This window comes from Eschrichtius robustus, chromosome 4 (assembly GCF_028021215.1).
Source record: "Eschrichtius robustus isolate mEscRob2 chromosome 4, mEscRob2.pri, whole genome shotgun sequence".
In the NCBI taxonomy this organism is placed as follows: domain Eukaryota; kingdom Metazoa; phylum Chordata; class Mammalia; order Artiodactyla; family Eschrichtiidae; genus Eschrichtius; species Eschrichtius robustus.
In genome coordinates, this window is record NC_090827.1 from 43,786,857 (window position 1) to 43,805,234 (window position 18,378).

At 35.0% G+C, this 18,378-nt stretch overlaps 1 protein-coding gene across 1 annotated transcript in view; it reads left to right on the forward strand.

Moving 5' to 3' along the window:
* Positions 1–18,378, forward strand: part of MND1 (meiotic nuclear divisions 1) — a 78,789-nt gene that overhangs the window by 38,684 nt on the left and 21,727 nt on the right. Inside the window, exons 5-6 of the mRNA XM_068542084.1 lie at positions 9,543–9,617; positions 12,802–12,916. Coding sequence (XP_068398185.1) covers positions 9,543–9,617; positions 12,802–12,916 — 190 coding nt within the window. The remainder of the gene's footprint in view (positions 1–9,542; positions 9,618–12,801; positions 12,917–18,378) is intronic.

The following is an 18,378-nucleotide window of genomic DNA, read 5'->3' on the forward strand; positions in this document are numbered from 1 at the left end:
ATACCATACCCAAAACATTCTTCTGTGCTTCATATGGATTACAGGTTTATAACAGCTATTCTCATTCATAACTGTTTTCTCCCCAAATCAGCCAACCTGGAAAGACTTATTTTACAAAAAACTGGACCTACAATTTTGATGTCATGCCACCAGGTGGTGGCAGTGTCAAAGTCATATATATCCTTAGCTTCCTGGGATAGCCCTAATTTCATTTGTCTTGTTTTGCCCTCAAATAGTATATCAGTATTTTGTACACTTTAATATTTCAGTGTTCATAATGTCTCTGGCTGTTTTATATATTTAGAAGTTTCACAAAAATAACCCTATTAGTTGGGTGCTTTTTTTGTTTAAAGTATGGTTCTTACTTGACCAAAGGGCATGGGTCCGAACTTCCAGGCCTGCATTTCATCAGATTCAAATATAGGGCTTTGTTCAGGTTCCCTAGTATTTATATTTATTTATAACCATAAATTTCCTAGTCTATAACTTTTTAAAAAATTTCGATTGGATGCAAAGAAACCTCAATTTAAATTTTTGTTAATTACTATAGTTTTTAAAGTTAAATACATTTTTACCTTTTCAGTAATTTCTAACACTTAAACTTGCCACAAATCTTAGTTTGGTTGGCTGCTCTCAGCTCTTGAGTTAGTTTATACCATCCAAATGTGTTAGGTTGCTCTCTTCATTGTGCTAAAGCTGCTTAGGCTGTGGAAGAGAAGGCCTTCGTTTGCTTTCTTAATCCTTTAAAATCCAAGTTCTCTTGAATCTTTTCACTATAAGAGGCAGAAATAGAAAAAAAAAAAAAAAAGAAGAACATCATTCTCTTAAAAAGATAAAAGCCTTTATGGACAGCTACTTTATTCAGCCACTATTTCTCAGCACTGTTGTCTCTTTATGACTTTTTCTTTGGCTTTATAAATTTAAGGTGAAGTTTATTATAACGTATATTTGAGCTTAAGTTAAGCTCTTTAACTGATGCTTCTTAGCAAGTAATTTGTTGTGTTTTCAGTGAGTAGATTCTAATGAAACTAAATTACTTGAACTGAATAACTTATTGGATCAAAACATTTTAAGTAGTATTTAAGTTAACATTTTTATTAGAAATTTCAATAGTGGACAATCTTAATTCTCACAAGAAGTATTCATAAATGTTAAGAGTGAAATGTGAGCATATCATTTCCCACTGCTCTTGAGAGTCAATAGGAAAATAAGCAATTCCTTATGTAAAAGTAATTTGCTGATTTTAGCATCTATGTAGATCTATTGGTAGATTCTCTCAATTGTTACAATACATAAAAGTAAGGAATGGGCCAGCAATCCTGGAGTTTTTTGCATACACGAGTGCCCCTGTGGACTACATGTGAGCCAACACTCAAAAGTGAGAGAACAAGAGCCCATCTGGAGGCACGTTATATTCTGTTCCAGAGGGCATTGAAACCTAACACAGAGAGAGAGAGAGAGAGAGAGAGAGAGAGTGTGTGTGTGTGTGTGTGTGTGTGTGTGTGGAATGAATCTGAAAAACCAGGCTGGAAGTGGGTAGGAGGCAAGCTAGGGAAGGGGGACAGTGAGCGGGAATGTTGTGTAGCCCCCAGAGCAATAAAATGTGTCTTCTGCATCATGGAGATTACAGATAGTGGAACCCTGGGTTCTTACTACAAAGAACCCAGGAGCGCAGCCATGCAAGAATTCAGCAAACATGTCAGGCCCAGAGAGCACTGAGACATCTTAACAGTAAGATATTTTGGGTCCCCTTTACTTGTTCTGTTCTCTCTCCCCTTCTCCAGGCTTGGTAGAGGTGGGGAACAGGAGGCAGAAACTTCAGTCAGTGGACTAAAGGGAGGACAGAAACTCTAGGCCAAGAAAGAGAAAAGGACAATGCACCCTTTCCAGCAAAACCCACCGGCAGCCAGCAGTTGCTGAAAAGGAGAGAAGTCTTACCTTTAAATCAAGATTTGAGGTGTTGATTATTATGTTAGACATTCTAATTTCTGAATTAAGGCTTTGTTTGGCAACTTAAAATAATTGTAGATCTTGATTTAGAGTGACGAAAAACATCATGGGACTCCCAACTCTTCATTTAGTGGCAGAGGAAGTACTTCCCTCACTGAGCTGTTTCTAAAATGGCAGATGTGGGGGAGGAATTAAGTTGCTTCTATGGTTTTACCCTATGAGTACAATGCAAAATATGTATAGGTTATTTCTTAACACAAAGATATTAATAATACAGATCTGCTCATCTTTATAATTAATTTTAAATCTCCCCTTGATTTAAAAAAGTTTACTTGTTAAACAATTCTGTCATTCCAAATAATTTCAGGGTTGCCCTTCCACCAAGTAGATTTTGGGTTTTCTTCTCAGATGTATTTCTTAACAGGTTCCCTATCTAGGACATATTCTTGCCCACAGCACTGAAAGATAATAATTCCTATTTATTTTCACTATTGTTTGAGGCCCTATTACTAAGAAAAAATGGAAGTTAGCAGACAATTCGTAGCCCCTACTACTTAGCCCTCATTTCTGAGTTTGTCATATTGGAACCCAGTTCTCATGTCTGACGAGTCTATGTTCCTCCATAACTTTGTATCTAACTTCCCTCCCAGTATCATTTGGATTTTGCATGGCTTTGGCTTTCAAAATATCTGAATGACTTCTAATTGGATTCTGCATAAGGCTTTGACTATAGTCACAACTTCTAACTTCATTCTCACAATACCATAAGGCTTCTGTTGGACCTTCTTTTTATATCTTCTGTATCTCTTAATTACTTCTTAATATTTTTTACTGCTTCCTAGAAATTAAAAATAGTTCATCTACAATAGTTCATTTTCAGATAGTTCATTTTCAAATCTTGCTTTTTTCTTCTTGTAATTTCTTTAGCTTTCTGTTTCTCCTTTTATCACTTTAACCTTATTGAACATATTCCTGATATTTCTCGTTGAAGGAATGCTAATCTCGTTTGTTGTGCACTGCTCTAACAGTTTGTTTCTTTACATTGTAATGTTTGATTACCATGATCTCATCTTCAGCAGTTATTATGTGTGGGTGTTTGAATTCTCCTCAAGTGTGCACTTACTGAGTGGCTTCACTTTCCCTTTATGTTGCTTTCCTGATGGGATTCCCATGTTTTTCCTGTGTCCATTATTTAGGATTCCTGATATACTTTTCTCAGGTTCTTAAGTGTGTTCCACAGGGCTGGATTGCTGGAAATTTGATCTCGTGGTTAAATGGAATATTAATATGCTATATTTTTACTAGCTTCATGGAGTGTTATCTTTTAATGAGCATTGTCTTGTAGCATAAGGAAAATATTTCAAAAATACTCAACAGACATTCAGTGCTCATACATACCTTGAGTTATTTGTTACTATATTTATTTAGTGAAAAGGTTTGGGCCAATAGTATTGTAACTGTGTGTATAGTGGGCACTTCATAAATGTTTATTGAATGAAGAGCCTTCCTGGTATACATTACTTTACTCATTCCTATTCTTGAAGACTTAGTTCTATAACCCAATATAGAGGAATAAGAATCTTTTAAATTTGATGTCTTCCAAAATATTTCACAGCTTTCATAGCTGGCCAGCACTGTATGAAATAGACTATTGTTAGAGCTTTATCCATTGTAACAGTTAGTGTTTACTGTGGTAAAGGTAGAAAACCCGAGTTTACTTGGTATGAATGATAAAGGTGAGATTGATTTAATGGCTCATTTAAATTAAAATATTTCAAAAGTAGAGCATGCTTCAGGCATAATTTAATCAAGATTCTGACTCTGTTTCTCTTGGTTTTGCCTTTTGTGTAATGCCTTTGTCCTCAAGTTGGCTTTCTTCATGGTTCTAAGATGGCTGCCAGCAGTAATTTGGTTTGTTTGCTGTCCTGTAGCTATACAGTTTACAATCCAGAGGGCAGGAGAGAGTTGTTTCCCACAACCATTGAACAAAAGACTTTGATCTTATCCTGATTCAACACTGAAATCAACCACTGTGAAGAAGAGCATTCATACAGTGATAGGCTTAGGCCTGGGGTCGTTGCCTATCTCTCAGCACCAAAACCAGTATTAAACCCTAACAAGAAATGGGGAAGGCAAACATGAAGAAAATTGCAAAACTCTACTGAAGGACGTGAAAGAACTCTTAAGTAAATGGAGCAACATATTCATGAATGAGTAAACTCAAATATAAAAACATCAATTTATGTCATTTATATGTTATGGTAACCAAAATCCCACTAGATTTTTATGGATAATTCTCAAGTTCATGTAGTAGAGAAACTACAAGAAAGACCAAGGAAGTATTTAAAAAGGAAGAACAATGGTGTAGGATTTTCCCTATCAGATATCAAAATATAATGCTACAGTAATTAAAACTTGCTAGTTGTGTAAGAATAGACAGATAAGTGTAGCAGTACAGAGAAGCCAATTGCATTCCTTGAGATTTACCCAGATGGGTGGAAAACATGTGCATATGAATGTTTATAACAGTTTTATTCATAATTGCCAAAACTTGGAAGCAACCAAGATGTCCTTCAGTAGGTAAATGCATAAAAAAACTGTGGTACCTTCAGACAATGGAATATCATTCAATGATTAAAAGAAATAAGCTATCAAGCCATGAAAAGACATGGAGGAACCTTAAATGCATATTACTAAATGAAAGAAGCCAATCTGAAAAGGTTACATAATGTATGATTCCAACTACATGACATTCTAGAAAGGCAAAACTATATAGATAGTGGTTGCCAGAGGTTGGGGGGAGACAGGCGTGAATAGGCAGAGCACAGAAGATGTTTAAGGCAGTGAAAATATTCTATGATACCGTAATGATGAATACATGTCATTATACATTTGTTACAACCCATTGAATGTACAACCCCGAGGGTGAACCCTAATGAAAACTATGGACTTTGGGTGATAGCGATGTGTCAGTATAGGTTCATCAGTTGTAACAAATGTACCACTCTGTGGGGAATTTTGATTGGGGGAGCCTGTGTGTATGTGGAGGCAAGGGTTATATGGGAGCTCTCTCTAACTTCCACTCAATTTTGCTAAAACTGCTCTAAAAAATAAAATCTATTTTTTAGAAAATGAAATAGACCTTAGAAAATATGTTGACATGAAACATAAAGGATAATCCCATGTATGTTTTGACATGTTCTCCACATTGATCATATCAGTGTATGAAGCAAAGGAATTGGGACAAGAAGGATGCCCCCTAGACTTTATAGGGGTCCCTCCCTAGGAGGGGGGTAGTGGGGATGGTGCAGAGGTGGAGAGCAAAGGGGAATTTGTTTAAATACTTCTGCATTGTTTGAGTCTTTTAAAACAAAAATGTACTCATTTTAATCTCTTGAAAATATATTCATATATTGCTTATAATGGGAAAATAATTTTTTCTTCAAGTTTTATTGAGATATAATTGACATACAGCACTGTATAAATTTAAGGTGTACAGCATAATGATTTGATTTACATATGTCATGCTGTGATTACCACAGTAAGTTTAGGGACCATCCATCATCTCATATAGATAAAAAATTAGAGAAATAGAAAAAAAATATTTTTTTCTTGTCATAACTCAGGATTTACTGTCTTAACTTTCATATATAACATATAGCAGTGTTAATTATATTTATCATGTAGTACATTACACCCCTAGTACTTATTTATCTTATATCTGGAAGTTTGTATCTTGTGACTGCCCTCATCCAATCCCCCCCACCCCTGTCTCTGGTAACCACAGATTTGATCTCTTTTTCCATAAGTTACTATACTTTGTTAGTTCCTATTATACAACATAGTGATTCTATTTTTCTGTACATTTCAAACTGATCACCATGATAACTCTAGTTATGATACATCACCGTACAAAGATATTACATAATTATTGACTATATTCCCCACGCTGTACATTTCATACCCATGACTCATTTATTCTGAAACTGGAAATTTTTACCTCTTAATCTCCCTCACCTATTCCTTTCCTCCCCCTACCCCCTTTCCCAGGAAAAGGATTTTTTAAATAGTAGTTATATACGCTCATAATATAGAAAATTTAAAAGTATGTTCTGCAATACAGAGGTAACCATTTGTTAAGTTTTGTGCACTTTCTTGCAGTTTTTTGGGGGTTTTGAGTGTTTTTGGTGATAGATAGGCTCTCAAATGTATTGACACTTTTGTTTCCAGCTTTTTTAAAACTCTGTTCTGTATCTGTGTCATTAAAAGTTCTTTTAAAACGTTTCCTTTGGCTACATAATTGTGATACATCCATACTATGAAATAATGATTTAACATTTCTCTATTGTTAAGAGAATTATATAGCTCCCATCTTTATATATAAATACATCTTTATAGTGTTCATTGTTTCCTTATGATTGATTCCTAAATGGAATATTGCCTTAAAAATAAATTTTAAAATTGTAGATACACTAATAAGAGTTTTTAAACATATGAAATCAAATTATACTGCCTTGCTTTTATTTTTTTTTTAAGGAAAAACAAGACATAGAACCTTTTTTTTCCGTAACATACCGTACATGAGTTTTGATAAAGCAGTAGACTGTTCTGGTTTCTCTTGCTATATTACCTCTTTTCCCCATCCTCTGTTCCTTGACATTCTTTCCCACCTATGAAAACTCTATATTTTTTTCATAATGCTTTGAAATTTTTTTTTATTTCTGAAAAGGAGCAAATCAGAATTCCAGTGCAGCCAGCTTGAATCAATCTTCCTGTTCCTCTTCTGAATAGGCAGTTCCTCCAGGCAGTGAATTAGCTCTTTAGAAAACATTGGCATTATGTTTCTGAACCCTGAGTATCTGTATAGGTGGTCTGGAATGCATTAAAGAGAAGCATTGTGTCAGATCCTTCCTCAAGTCTAAAGATGAAATCCTGTTCTTACTAATTATAAGACATTTTTGTTGTTGTTGCTGCTGCTGTTTTTTCTGAGTTACTTGGTTTTAAAAATTATTTGTTTTAGTGAAAGTTGGAAATGGATTTGTTACAGTGTTAATTTATAGTTGGTTCTTGTTTTATGTTATAGAAATGTCAAGAGAGTTTGCTCTTTAAAGGAATCCTGTGGTGAATACTTTTCTTAACTATAGAGTATCGCTTCTTTTTCTATTTTTGTAAATGTGGACTTTTGTATTTCAGTGACAGAAATATTGAGATATTTTGTTTCTAGTTCAGACTACAGTATTTAGCAATAATTCATTTTTGCTGATGAACTAGGTAATATTCTCCCATGTATTAATATCTTGTGTGTTTTAGTTGGGTTTGTTACTGCAAGAAAACAGGTTTTTGTGTAGTCCAGTAGTTCTCAAAAGTGTGGTGCCCCTAACCAGAAGCATGTTAGAAATGCAAATTATTAGGCTCTATCCCAGACCTCTACTGTTCAAAACCTGGGATGTGGAGCCCAGCGACCTGTGTTTTAACAAGCCCTTCAGGTGATTCTGATGTGTGCTAAAGTTTAGAACTTGTGGTTTAGATAATACCTATAGAGTGGCTGAAAATCTCAGCTCTTAATCACGAGGACTGAATTTGGTTTAATTCCAAGGTATGTGTTAGGAACTATAGCAGTATTGCTTCTAAGCGATACGTAGATGAAAAACTGGTAGCATGTGCAGCCTCACAAGAGTTGCTTTCATTGTTTCCAGTAGTTGAGATTTTAAGAACTAAACAGAGCCAAGAAGACTTCACTATTGAGTTGAACCAAATTGTTTCAGTACTTAGGATAATTAGCAGAAGCTTCTCATTTGATAATCATTTAGATTGTGCCTCCCTCCATTACCAAGATACTTAAAATGACGAGTCATGAAATCACATTTAAAATACATAAGGTTATCTTCAGAGTTAAGGAATTCCTGAATTAGCTCTCTTTCAAATGCTTTTAAGTTGTAAATAATTACAAGCAGACATACAATACCTGGGAGACACTTCATTAATAGAATTAAGATATATGTCCATTAATTATTGGCTTATTTTTACATAGTTCTTCATTTTTGGGTAACATCTGCCTACTTGGTTATTTTAAAAACATTTGTAATGGAAAAATGTTATGCTAATGTATGTGTGTATTTTTTCATTGGAAAATTCTCTACTCCTGAATTCAGATGTTACATGCATTTATTAATTATTTCAGGTGGGTCCTTCAGGGTGGAATATTAACCTTTTAAACAGAGTGTTATTTTATAAGTGAGAACCCTTGTTTTAAAGAATAAGATCTCTTTGCTAAATTTAGGGCTTTAAAGCTTATTTTGGCTTTTAACTCTACAGCAGATTTTTGTTTTTTTAACTTAGGAAGATAATTACTCTCAAGAAGAGGTATAACTGGTTTGGTGGTGGTGTCTTGGCATCACAGATGGATCTTGTTCATGCTATGGATTAGAATCAGGGACTAGAGAGCCATTAAAGGAAAACTGACAATATTCCCTTTGTGCATATTGAGAAGTGGAACATTTCCCAAAGTCAGGGTAAAGCTACAAACTTTTTGAAGATACTGTTTGTGATTTTTAAGAAAAAAAGGGTATCTAAATATAATTCACCCTCTACATATAATGAGGTCATATGGTGAAAGGTCAGTTTCTTAGAATCAGCCAAAAGAAATTACTCATCCATTCGTTAATTATTTCCCAAATGTTCATAACTCAAGAGTGAGTGAGGAGTGGAATATGTTTTTAAAAAGCCCTTACCCAATCAAATGAGTCTAAAATTTCTAACTAGTTTATGTAGCAAAAAATGTCATGGAGAATTTAGTATTGAGAATTTCCTGTGATTATTTATTTAATCTTGGGCCCAGGTGAGATTAATAAAATTGAGATGGGGAGGCAATGTTCTGAAGTTAACCAGTCCTTTTTGGCGTGGGCCCAACCACATGCTACTGAATATTCTGTATTTAAGGTCTCTTTAGGCTGGTATTATTTAATCCTTTTACAATATAACTTACTACTTTCTAAGCTTCGTAAAATGCTTAAACTGCTCACTTTTAACGTATGTAAAACATGCATAAAATTGGCAACAATCTAATAGATTTTTTCTTCTCTAAGAACTTAGTATACAGTGATGTGTTCATTTTTGACTCTATGTTAGTGAAACAGGTCACAGTACTACCAGCCTATAAGAAACAGTATAGAGAGTTTCAAACAAGACTTTTGTCAGAAGTGAAATGAAATGTGAAGAGAGAATTTATATAAAACAGATTTTTTTTTAACTTTCAAGTTAAATTTTTAACTAAATAATATACCTCAAGTTATTTGTAATGGGGGCGGGGAACCTAATAAATGAAGACTGTAGAAAAGATTGAAAGCATATTGTACATTTTTTTGTATAGTATAAGAAGAAATATTTTAAACTTTGTTTTTTTCAGTCTGCCCTAATGATTCATGGTACTTGGTTTTCTTCAAGTTAGAGAAATTAGTTCCCAACATAGTCTTTGACATTTTTGTTATACTGACTTGGGCTGAAGACAAATCTCATTTTGTCTTCTTGATTCATAAACTTTATGTTAAGCAAGTTTATCTTAGCAAACCATTTTATTTGTTTCAATTCTCCAGTTATCTGAGGGAAACCAAAAGCATGCAAACCTGCAGAAAAGCATCGAGAAAGCTAAAATTGGCCGACATGAAACGGTAAGTTTGTATCTGTAGATTCTTTAATAATGTCAATTCTAAATAGAAGAATAAAGGCATTGAGCTTCCTGTGCGGAGGATGCTGTTCCTACTAGAAGAGAAGTGAGTCACAGCAAAGGCTGTGAACATTTGACCTGGTAGGATTCCCTAATTGTGCATCTAGATTTATTATTATTGTATTATATTGTGTATAGCAGTGTAGCATAGAAGCATAAACCCTGGAGCCAGACTGCCTGGGTTTGAAAGTCTCCTAAGCTCTTTCTTCTCGGTTTTCTCAGTTGTAAAATGGGGAATGATAAAATCTATGTCACTGAGTTATTGTGTGATTAAACTAGCTAATATTTGCAAAGCACTTAGAAGAGAGCCTGGCACAAGGTAAGCCTTATATAAATGTTTATGTAAATTTTTAAGAGTCAGCTTTTTAACAGTCTTGGCACTGAATAAATTGAAAACTATCAGACGTCCCTGGTGACGCAGTGGTTAAGAATCTGCCTGCCAATGCAGGGGACATGGGTTCAATCCTTGGCCCGGGAAGAGCCCCCATGCCACGGAGCAGCTAAGCCCATGCGCCACAACTACTGAGCCTACGTTCTAGAGCCCCAGAGCCACAACTACTGAGCCTGTGCACCACGACTACTGAAACCCGCGTGCTTAGAGCCCGTGCTCTGCAACAAGAGAAGCCACTGCAATGAGCGCACCGCAATGAAGAGTAGCCCCCACTCGCGGCAACTAGAGGAAGCCCAGGCACAGCAACGAAGACCCAGTGCAGCCATAGATAGATAGATAGTTAGATAGATAGATAGATAGATAAATTTAAAAAAAGAAAGAAAACTATCAATACAGTGTCCTCATGGCCTTGTAATATTTCTAAATTATTTACATGAATTTTGACCTACTATTTTATTTTAAAAAGTGTTAGGGGTTTTTAAAAATCACTTTACTTTTTAGTTTTATCATTATCTCAGGTATGGACTTATGACTTGAAAAAATGTTGAAGATCACCATGAACCTCTAAGCATTTCATCTCAACCTCTATTTGTACCACTTGTGAAAGAGACTCAAAAACTTGTCACATTGTATTGGGTTGGCCAAAAAGTTCATTTGGGTTTTTCCGTAACATCTTACAGAAAAACCCAAACAAACTTTTTGGCCAACCCAATAGAAAGGAATACATCACAGGCTTACATGGCTTTATGCTTTTCAGAGTTATTTTACATACATTCTTTCATGTGAATAGTCAGGACAGTCACGGATAGGAATTGGAGAATGGTAATTGCTGAAGAATATTTAAGGGAAGGTAAGTTCTGGGCATAACCTGAAACTGTTTTATTTCTTCTTCAGTTGACAGCAATTACCACCTCTTTATTTGATCCTGTTTTTTTTTCCTTTGATTTGGCAATAACTTGTAGAAGCACCTTCAACTAATGGTGACATGTTCATGCCACAAAGTAGTCAGCCAGTCTGCTGAAGGTTACCCAGTCCACTGTAACCACTGAAACTAGGAAAAAAAGCCCACTGGCAAACCCAGTTGGTGCCTACAGCTATCAGAAGATTATAGTAGTTTTGGTGCCTACAGCTATCAGAAGATTATAGTAGTTCAGAAAGACTCCTGAGAAAGATGAACTCTTGTGTTCATCCTGAGTTCACTAGTCACGAGTTTTCAGAAATATCTGAAAGCTTTTTCTATCTACTAGATACAATTCATGGTGATGATGATACTGATGATGATGGTAATGAAGAAAGAAATAGCTAACATATATATTCCGCTTACTATGAGCCAGGCAGGTACTGTTCCAAACGCATTTTCTATATTGAATCCTGCCAACAGTCTAAGGAGGTGGCTACTATTACTATATTCATTTTTACATTTGAGGAACTGAAAGCACAAAAAGGTTAAGTAATTTGGCAAAGGTCTTGGTGCTAATAACCAGGCTCCCAACTCAGGGTATCTGGAGAGCTGTCATTGCATTCACACAGATAGTCACCACCTTGCTTCTCCCGTCTTCATTAGCTTTTTCTCCTCTTGTTTTTCATTGTGGAGTATGTATAATTTGGGTGTTAATAGCAAATAATGATCATCTTATATTGTAGTTATTTTTAAATCTCTCCTATGCTATGCTAATATGGTATACACTAATCATATGTAGCGATTTACATTTGAATTAAAATTAAATATGATTAAATTCAGTTTCTCAGTAACAGTCACATTTCATGTACTCAGTATCCCTATGTAGTTCATGTTTCCTGCATTGGAGAACACCAGTCTAGAACATTTCTGTCATTGCACAGTTCTGTTGGACTCTGCTACTTCAGAGCTCTGTACATGCATTCTGTTATATAACTGCTAGCAAAAGTAGCTTTCTTCACTTGGAACCAATGAGAATAGCTTAAGGCAAAAGTAGAAAAATACAAGTACAAAAATACAAGCTAGCAAGGAACCTTAAACAAGTCCCATCAGGCAGTTTGAACTCTTATTTGGTTTTGCCTCAGACTTTTCCTATAATTCTGTACCGTAACCTTTTCCAGTATTTGGTTTTTATTTGGACTTATTTTTCACACATATGAACTGAATACCGATAGCAGTATTACTTCTACCTGTTAGTGAAAACTATGGCTAGAAATTTCAGATGGTGTTTATTGGATCATTTTGTGTAAAAGCTTTATTCTGGTTTACCTTTAAAGGAAAGTGATGGGAGGTCACAAGCTACAGTTCTGATTATTTCTGATATTTTTAAAGGTTAATCATCCTTAAGTCTGGAAAATTATCTAGAACACTTTCAAGGAAAATTTTATAATGATTGATGTTGCCATAAAATATTACTTACATATATATAGATACAGTCTTGTGAAACTACCCAAGAAGTGGTATAATTTTTTTCCTAATGTGATGACAGTCCTCTTTTGAGTTCAGACATAATTGGTAACCTCTCATCTATTTATGAGCATTCCATTCTACATACTAATTTCCGTTCAGTTAACATTTATATAAGATAATTGAGATTGCAGAGAAAAATGAGAATTGAGTTTGTTCTTATACTGTGAATATATATGTATGTGTATATATAATATCGTCAAAACCTAATGCGTATCAGTTATGAGAAAATAAAATGAAAATGTTTATAAAATGTATAAACTTATGGCATTTTGTTTGTCTTAATTGTACATAATGTTATTTTGAATACAGGAAGAGCGAACCTTGCTAGCAAAAGAGCTTTCTTCACTTCGAGACCAAAGGGAACAGCTAAAGGCCGAAGTAGAAAAATACAAAGAATGTGACCCGCAAGTTGTGGAAGAAATACGTAAGTTTGTATTACACGTTGAGGGTTTTTAACTTTGCTAACAAAGATACTTTATACTTCTGGTTGCCTGGTAACCATTCTCCACGTATATGAGAAAATAAAGCCCTTAATAATATTAATATTGCATTAATATTTGCATTAGGAGCCTTAATGTTAAAGCACTGAACAGTGACAGCTTTGAAATTATGAGCATTTCAAGAATAAGGACAGTCGGTGGGGTAGAAGGATAAAGACATAAAATATAGGCTTAGGAAACTGAGAAGTCAGAGAAGGAGTTAAGTTGGCCTCCAAGTACCTTGACTCTGGAAAGAAATCCACCATTATCTTCTAGGAAAAGTAATACCAAAAAATACGAGTTTACAAGTTGCAGAAAAGTAGTCTGTGTGTGTTGACTTGCCTTTTAAATATTCCAATGATGTTTTTCCTTACTTTTAAAACAGAGTCCCCAAAGCTTCATTTTCAGTATATTTTTTACATTTATGTAAAGATAGAATTTTGAATATTTGAGGAAATGAAAGATACTGCATTTAATTGCTTAGAAAAGTATGCATAACTTTCCTCATATTTTTCTGTTTTAGCCTGTCTTTTCATTTAGGAAACTTTATCAAGTGAAACATCTAGAAAAACTGATATTATAGTATGTGATTGAAGGCTTTGAGAGAAATTGAAAATATTTGGTATTTTAAAATTAACCTGAGAATAGTTTAGTTACAATTAAGTTTGATGGTATTCTTTACAAGTAAAAAAAAAAATTTAAACAGTTCAGTTAGTATAATCTAAAGTTAAACTTAATTTTAGAGACAGGTTCTGCTTTGCTCAACTCCAGGAGATGCCATGCAAGTACATGTAGTCCATGCACGGCCTAGATAATATGTGGTAGCCCTGGTTCAGCTGATCACCCAGTGTGATTTTCAAAGCAAAGTGGAGGCAGAAGAACCCTCTGAGCCAGTCATTTTCTGTGAATTAAGTACTTGGGGAGACATGTGAGCTCTTTCGTGCTGCCCATGGATTCATTTCATTTATCATCTTCCTGCAGAAGAAAGTACTAACCGAATGTGCTACAAAGTTAACCACTTTAATCTGTTTTAAAGTTTTAACTAATATCAAATGACCCTCAGTGAATACAAGCACATCAAAGCAGCAGGAGACAAGTTAGGAGTTCACTACTAGGAAGTGAGGGCTGCTCATGATTCACCTTTAAAAGGAGACGCAGACTGCTTGTTAAAGAGGACATCAAATGGTGTGTATGCTATCTAGAGCATTTTCTTGTGAAAGAGCATTTTAAGAACAGTTTTCTTACCCAGATTTTTAATACCTTCAGGTAGTTTATTTTCCAGATCAGCATAGCTATGCCCTCTAGCAGTTGATCATGGAAATTCTGTTTTCACAGTAACCAAATATGATCTTTCATTTGTTACTTTTACTTGGTTCTCCCTTCCTTCCTGATTTTAGTTTTGTGTAATTCTTGGACTTTTTTCTTGAAGTACCAACTCTTTGCTTACCTGCCTCATTCCCTTTTCTGTCTAGGGACCCATAGCTCTTAGCCATACCCAGTGAAGGCTTCTGCTTTTTCACTTTGTGGTCCCCATTGTATTGCCACAGCTCTTTCCCTGGGCAGATGACCCTGACTGGTACCACCTCCACTTGTGACCTCTCAGTTTTAGTCCTTTTCACAATTTGATGATATCTGTCCACTCAGAAATGACTAAAAACTCTTATTTAGACTTACAAAACTATTCTGAAATATAATGATTGTGATCCTAAGCCAGTGGATCATCTTGAGGTACAGAGAATCACTAGGGGTAGAGAATTATGCCAGACTAATTCACGAAGTGGGAAAACTCATTTCAAGCATGTAACCTCAGATGTTGATATTCTTTGTACCTCTGAATCATGCAGCAGTTTTGGCAAGTGCATCACCTCTTAGAAAGGTAATAAAACTTGAAGGAAGACGTTTCAAGTATGTTAAGGATGATGTGTTTTCTGGAGAAAATGATGATGTGTTTTCTGGAGAGTAGAATAGCGTAGTTGAGATAGAAGTTGCAACTATAATTTTATACTGGTTGCCTGAATTCTGCTCTCCATCTTTACCCTTAAATTTAACAGTTTGGTAATTTATTTCTCAACCCAAGGAAAACACGCCAGTGTGAATGAGTAATAATCAGGGTATGAGGTCTAAGTGAATGAGCAGAAAGTTTTCTGGTTTACAGTGAATTAAGAGACTTTATCTTTCTTTATCAACATCACACCTAGATTATCTTTTAATATTTATATATGCATCCACATAAAATGGATCTGTATTTGGGCCTTATAGAATTTATAATCATGAATCTATTACACATATGTGAATTTTTGACATTTTCACATTGTACATTTTTTATCTTAATAGGGGAATGAGAGGATAAGAGTCCTTCCTGGCTTTGTGCTATTACTTTTTAATTCCATTTAAAAATAATCTATTTTTATAGAATACATAATTATAGAAAATTATAGCATATTTAATAGACAGTAGATATGTAGAATAATTACATTATTTCATAAATATATTTTAGATGTGACGGTAGGATTTCTTTTTCTATGGAAAGCTACGGAACTACAATCAGAAGAAAAAAAAACTGTCAGAGCCTGTATACCTATAGAAAGGATTTTTATACTAACTTTAGTTCATACTTTTATAGAGTGATGTCCTGTCCTCTGCTTTTAAAATTCAGAACAGCTAACAGAAGTTTATTCAAATGTGGCACTTTGACTTTCAGCCAAGATGGAGTAGTAATATACTGAATTTATCCTCCCACATAAAAACAAAAACAAACATAATATATGGAATAATGGTTTTCAAGATACTTGACATCAGACAGCAAAGGGAAGCGATTCCTAGAAAAAGGAAACAAAGTAAGCCTTACAATTGTCTCAGCTTATTTTGTTGAGAGAGTTTCCTGGCTGCAACACAAGGAAGGAGAACCTAGGCAGAAACCTGCAGACTCCCTGGGTCAAGGACGTGGAACTGAGAATCAGGGAGACCAACGTGGATAGAGTTCACAGGATACCATACTAGAGAGGAGGGAGTAACACAGAAAGAGAACCTTGGGTATCTAGAGAGGGTTCCTCTCAAGTATTCTATGCACGCATATGAGGAAACTACCCAAAACTGGGGAAAGAACCATCTCAAAGGACTAGAAGGAACAGTGCCAGGCACTCACACAGGACCAGGAATGTGTCTATTCTCACCAGCCAGATTAGAAAAATTTATAATTCACAAGGAATTGAGTAGAGTACTCAAGAAGGTCTTGCTTCAATAGAAGGTAGTACTTAGCCCTAGACTGAGCTCTGCTGTCAACCCCCCTAACAAACCATAAGAGCAAGTCTTGAAGGCAACAAACTACTGTAAAATAACTTAAATGCATTCCAGAACAAAGCTCAATAATATTTATAGGAGTACAACAATATCTAGCACCCAGCAAGGTAAAATTCATAATGTCTGGCATACAATGAAAGATTACCAGGCATGCAAAGAAGTAGGAAAAACATAAATGTTAGTGAGAAAAATAATCCTCCAATCAAAACTAACCCAGAATTGACACAGATAGTAGAATTAGAAGACCATAACATTAATAATTATTATAAATGTATTCTATATGTTCAAAAAGTTAAGTAGAGACATTGAAGATATAAAAAAGACACAAGTCAAACTTTTGGAGATGAACAATACAGTGTCTGAAAAGAAAAATACACTGGATTGGATTAACAACAGATTAAACTTCCACAGAAGAAAGGATTAGTGTATTTAAAGACATGGCAACAGAAACTACCCAAAATGAAACTCAGGAAAAAAAAATTTTTTTTTAATGAAAAATAGCATCCCTGAGATATAAGACAAGTTCAGTGACCCCAATATATGTGTAATTGGAGTCCCAAAAGGAGTGTATGTTGGGGGTGGGGGTAGGGCAGGGGTGTTTCAGGACAGAAAAATACCTGAAGAAATACGTATCTGAAGAAATAAGGCTAAATTTTTTTCAAATTTGATTAAAACTATAAACCCACAGATTCAAGAATTTTAGATATGTAAGTAGTAAATGGCAGTAATCTCCTTATCACTAAATCTAGAGAACTTTTTAGGTTTTAACTTGACTCACCCCAAATCCCCTTTCCCCAATGAGATTATTGTTTTTCTTTCTTTCTTTCTTTTTATTTTTTTAATTGGAGTATAGTTGTTTTACAGTGTTGTTAGGTTCTACTGTACAGCGAAGTGGAGTTTCCTGTGCTATACAGCAGGTTCTCATTAGTTATCGATTTTATACATATTAGTGTATATATGTCAATCCCAATCTCCAAATTCATCCCACCCACCCTTTCCCCACTTGCTGTCCATATGTTTCTTCTCTATGTCTGTATCTCTGTTTCTGTCTTGCAAACCAGTTCATCTGTACCATTTTTCTAAATTCCACATATATGCATTAATATGCTATATTTGTTTTTCTCCTTCTGACTTACTTCACTCTGTATGACAGTCTCTAGGTCTATCCACATCTCTACAAATTACCCAATTTCGTTCCTTTTTATGGCTGAGTAATATTCCATTGCATATACATACCACATCTTCTTTATCCACTCTTCTGTCGATGGGCATTTGGGTTGCTTCCATGACCTGGCTATTGTAAATAGTGCTGCAGTGAACATTGGGGTGCGTGTGTCTTTTTGAATTATGTTTTTCTTTGGGTATATGCCCAGTAGTGGGATTGCTGGGTCATATGGTAATTCTATTTTTAGTTTTTTAAGGAACCTCCAAACTGTTCTCCATAGTGACTGTATCAATTTACATTCCCACCAACAGTGCAAGAGGGTTCCCTTTTCTCCACACCCTCTCCAGCATTTATTGTTTGTAGATTTTTTGATGATGGCCATTCTGACCATTCACCTCATTCTGAGGTGATACCTCATTGTAGTTTTTATTTGCATTTCTCTAATAATTAGTGATGCTGAGCATCTTTTCACATGCCTCTTGGCCATCAGTATGTCTTCTTTGGAGAAATGTCTACTTAGCTCTTCCACCCATTTTTTATTGGGTTTCTTTCTTTTTTGATATTGAGCTGCATGAGCTGTTTGTATATTTTGGAGATTAATCCTTTGTTGATTCGTTTGCAAATATTTTCTCCCATTCTGAGGGTTGTCTTCTCATCTTCTTTATGGTTTCCTTTGCTGTGCAAAAGCTTTTAAGTTTCCTTAGGTCCCATTTGTCTATTTTTGTTCTTATTTCCATTACTCTAGGAGATGGGTCAAAAAAGATCTTGCTATGATTTATGTCAAAGAGTGTTCTTCCTATGTTTTCCTCTAAGAATTTTATAGTGTCCGGTCTTACATTTAGGTCTTGAATCCATTTTGAGTTTATTTTTGTGTATAGCGTTAGGGAGTGTTCTAATTTCATTCTTTTACATGTAGCTGTCCAGTTTTCCCAGCACCACTTA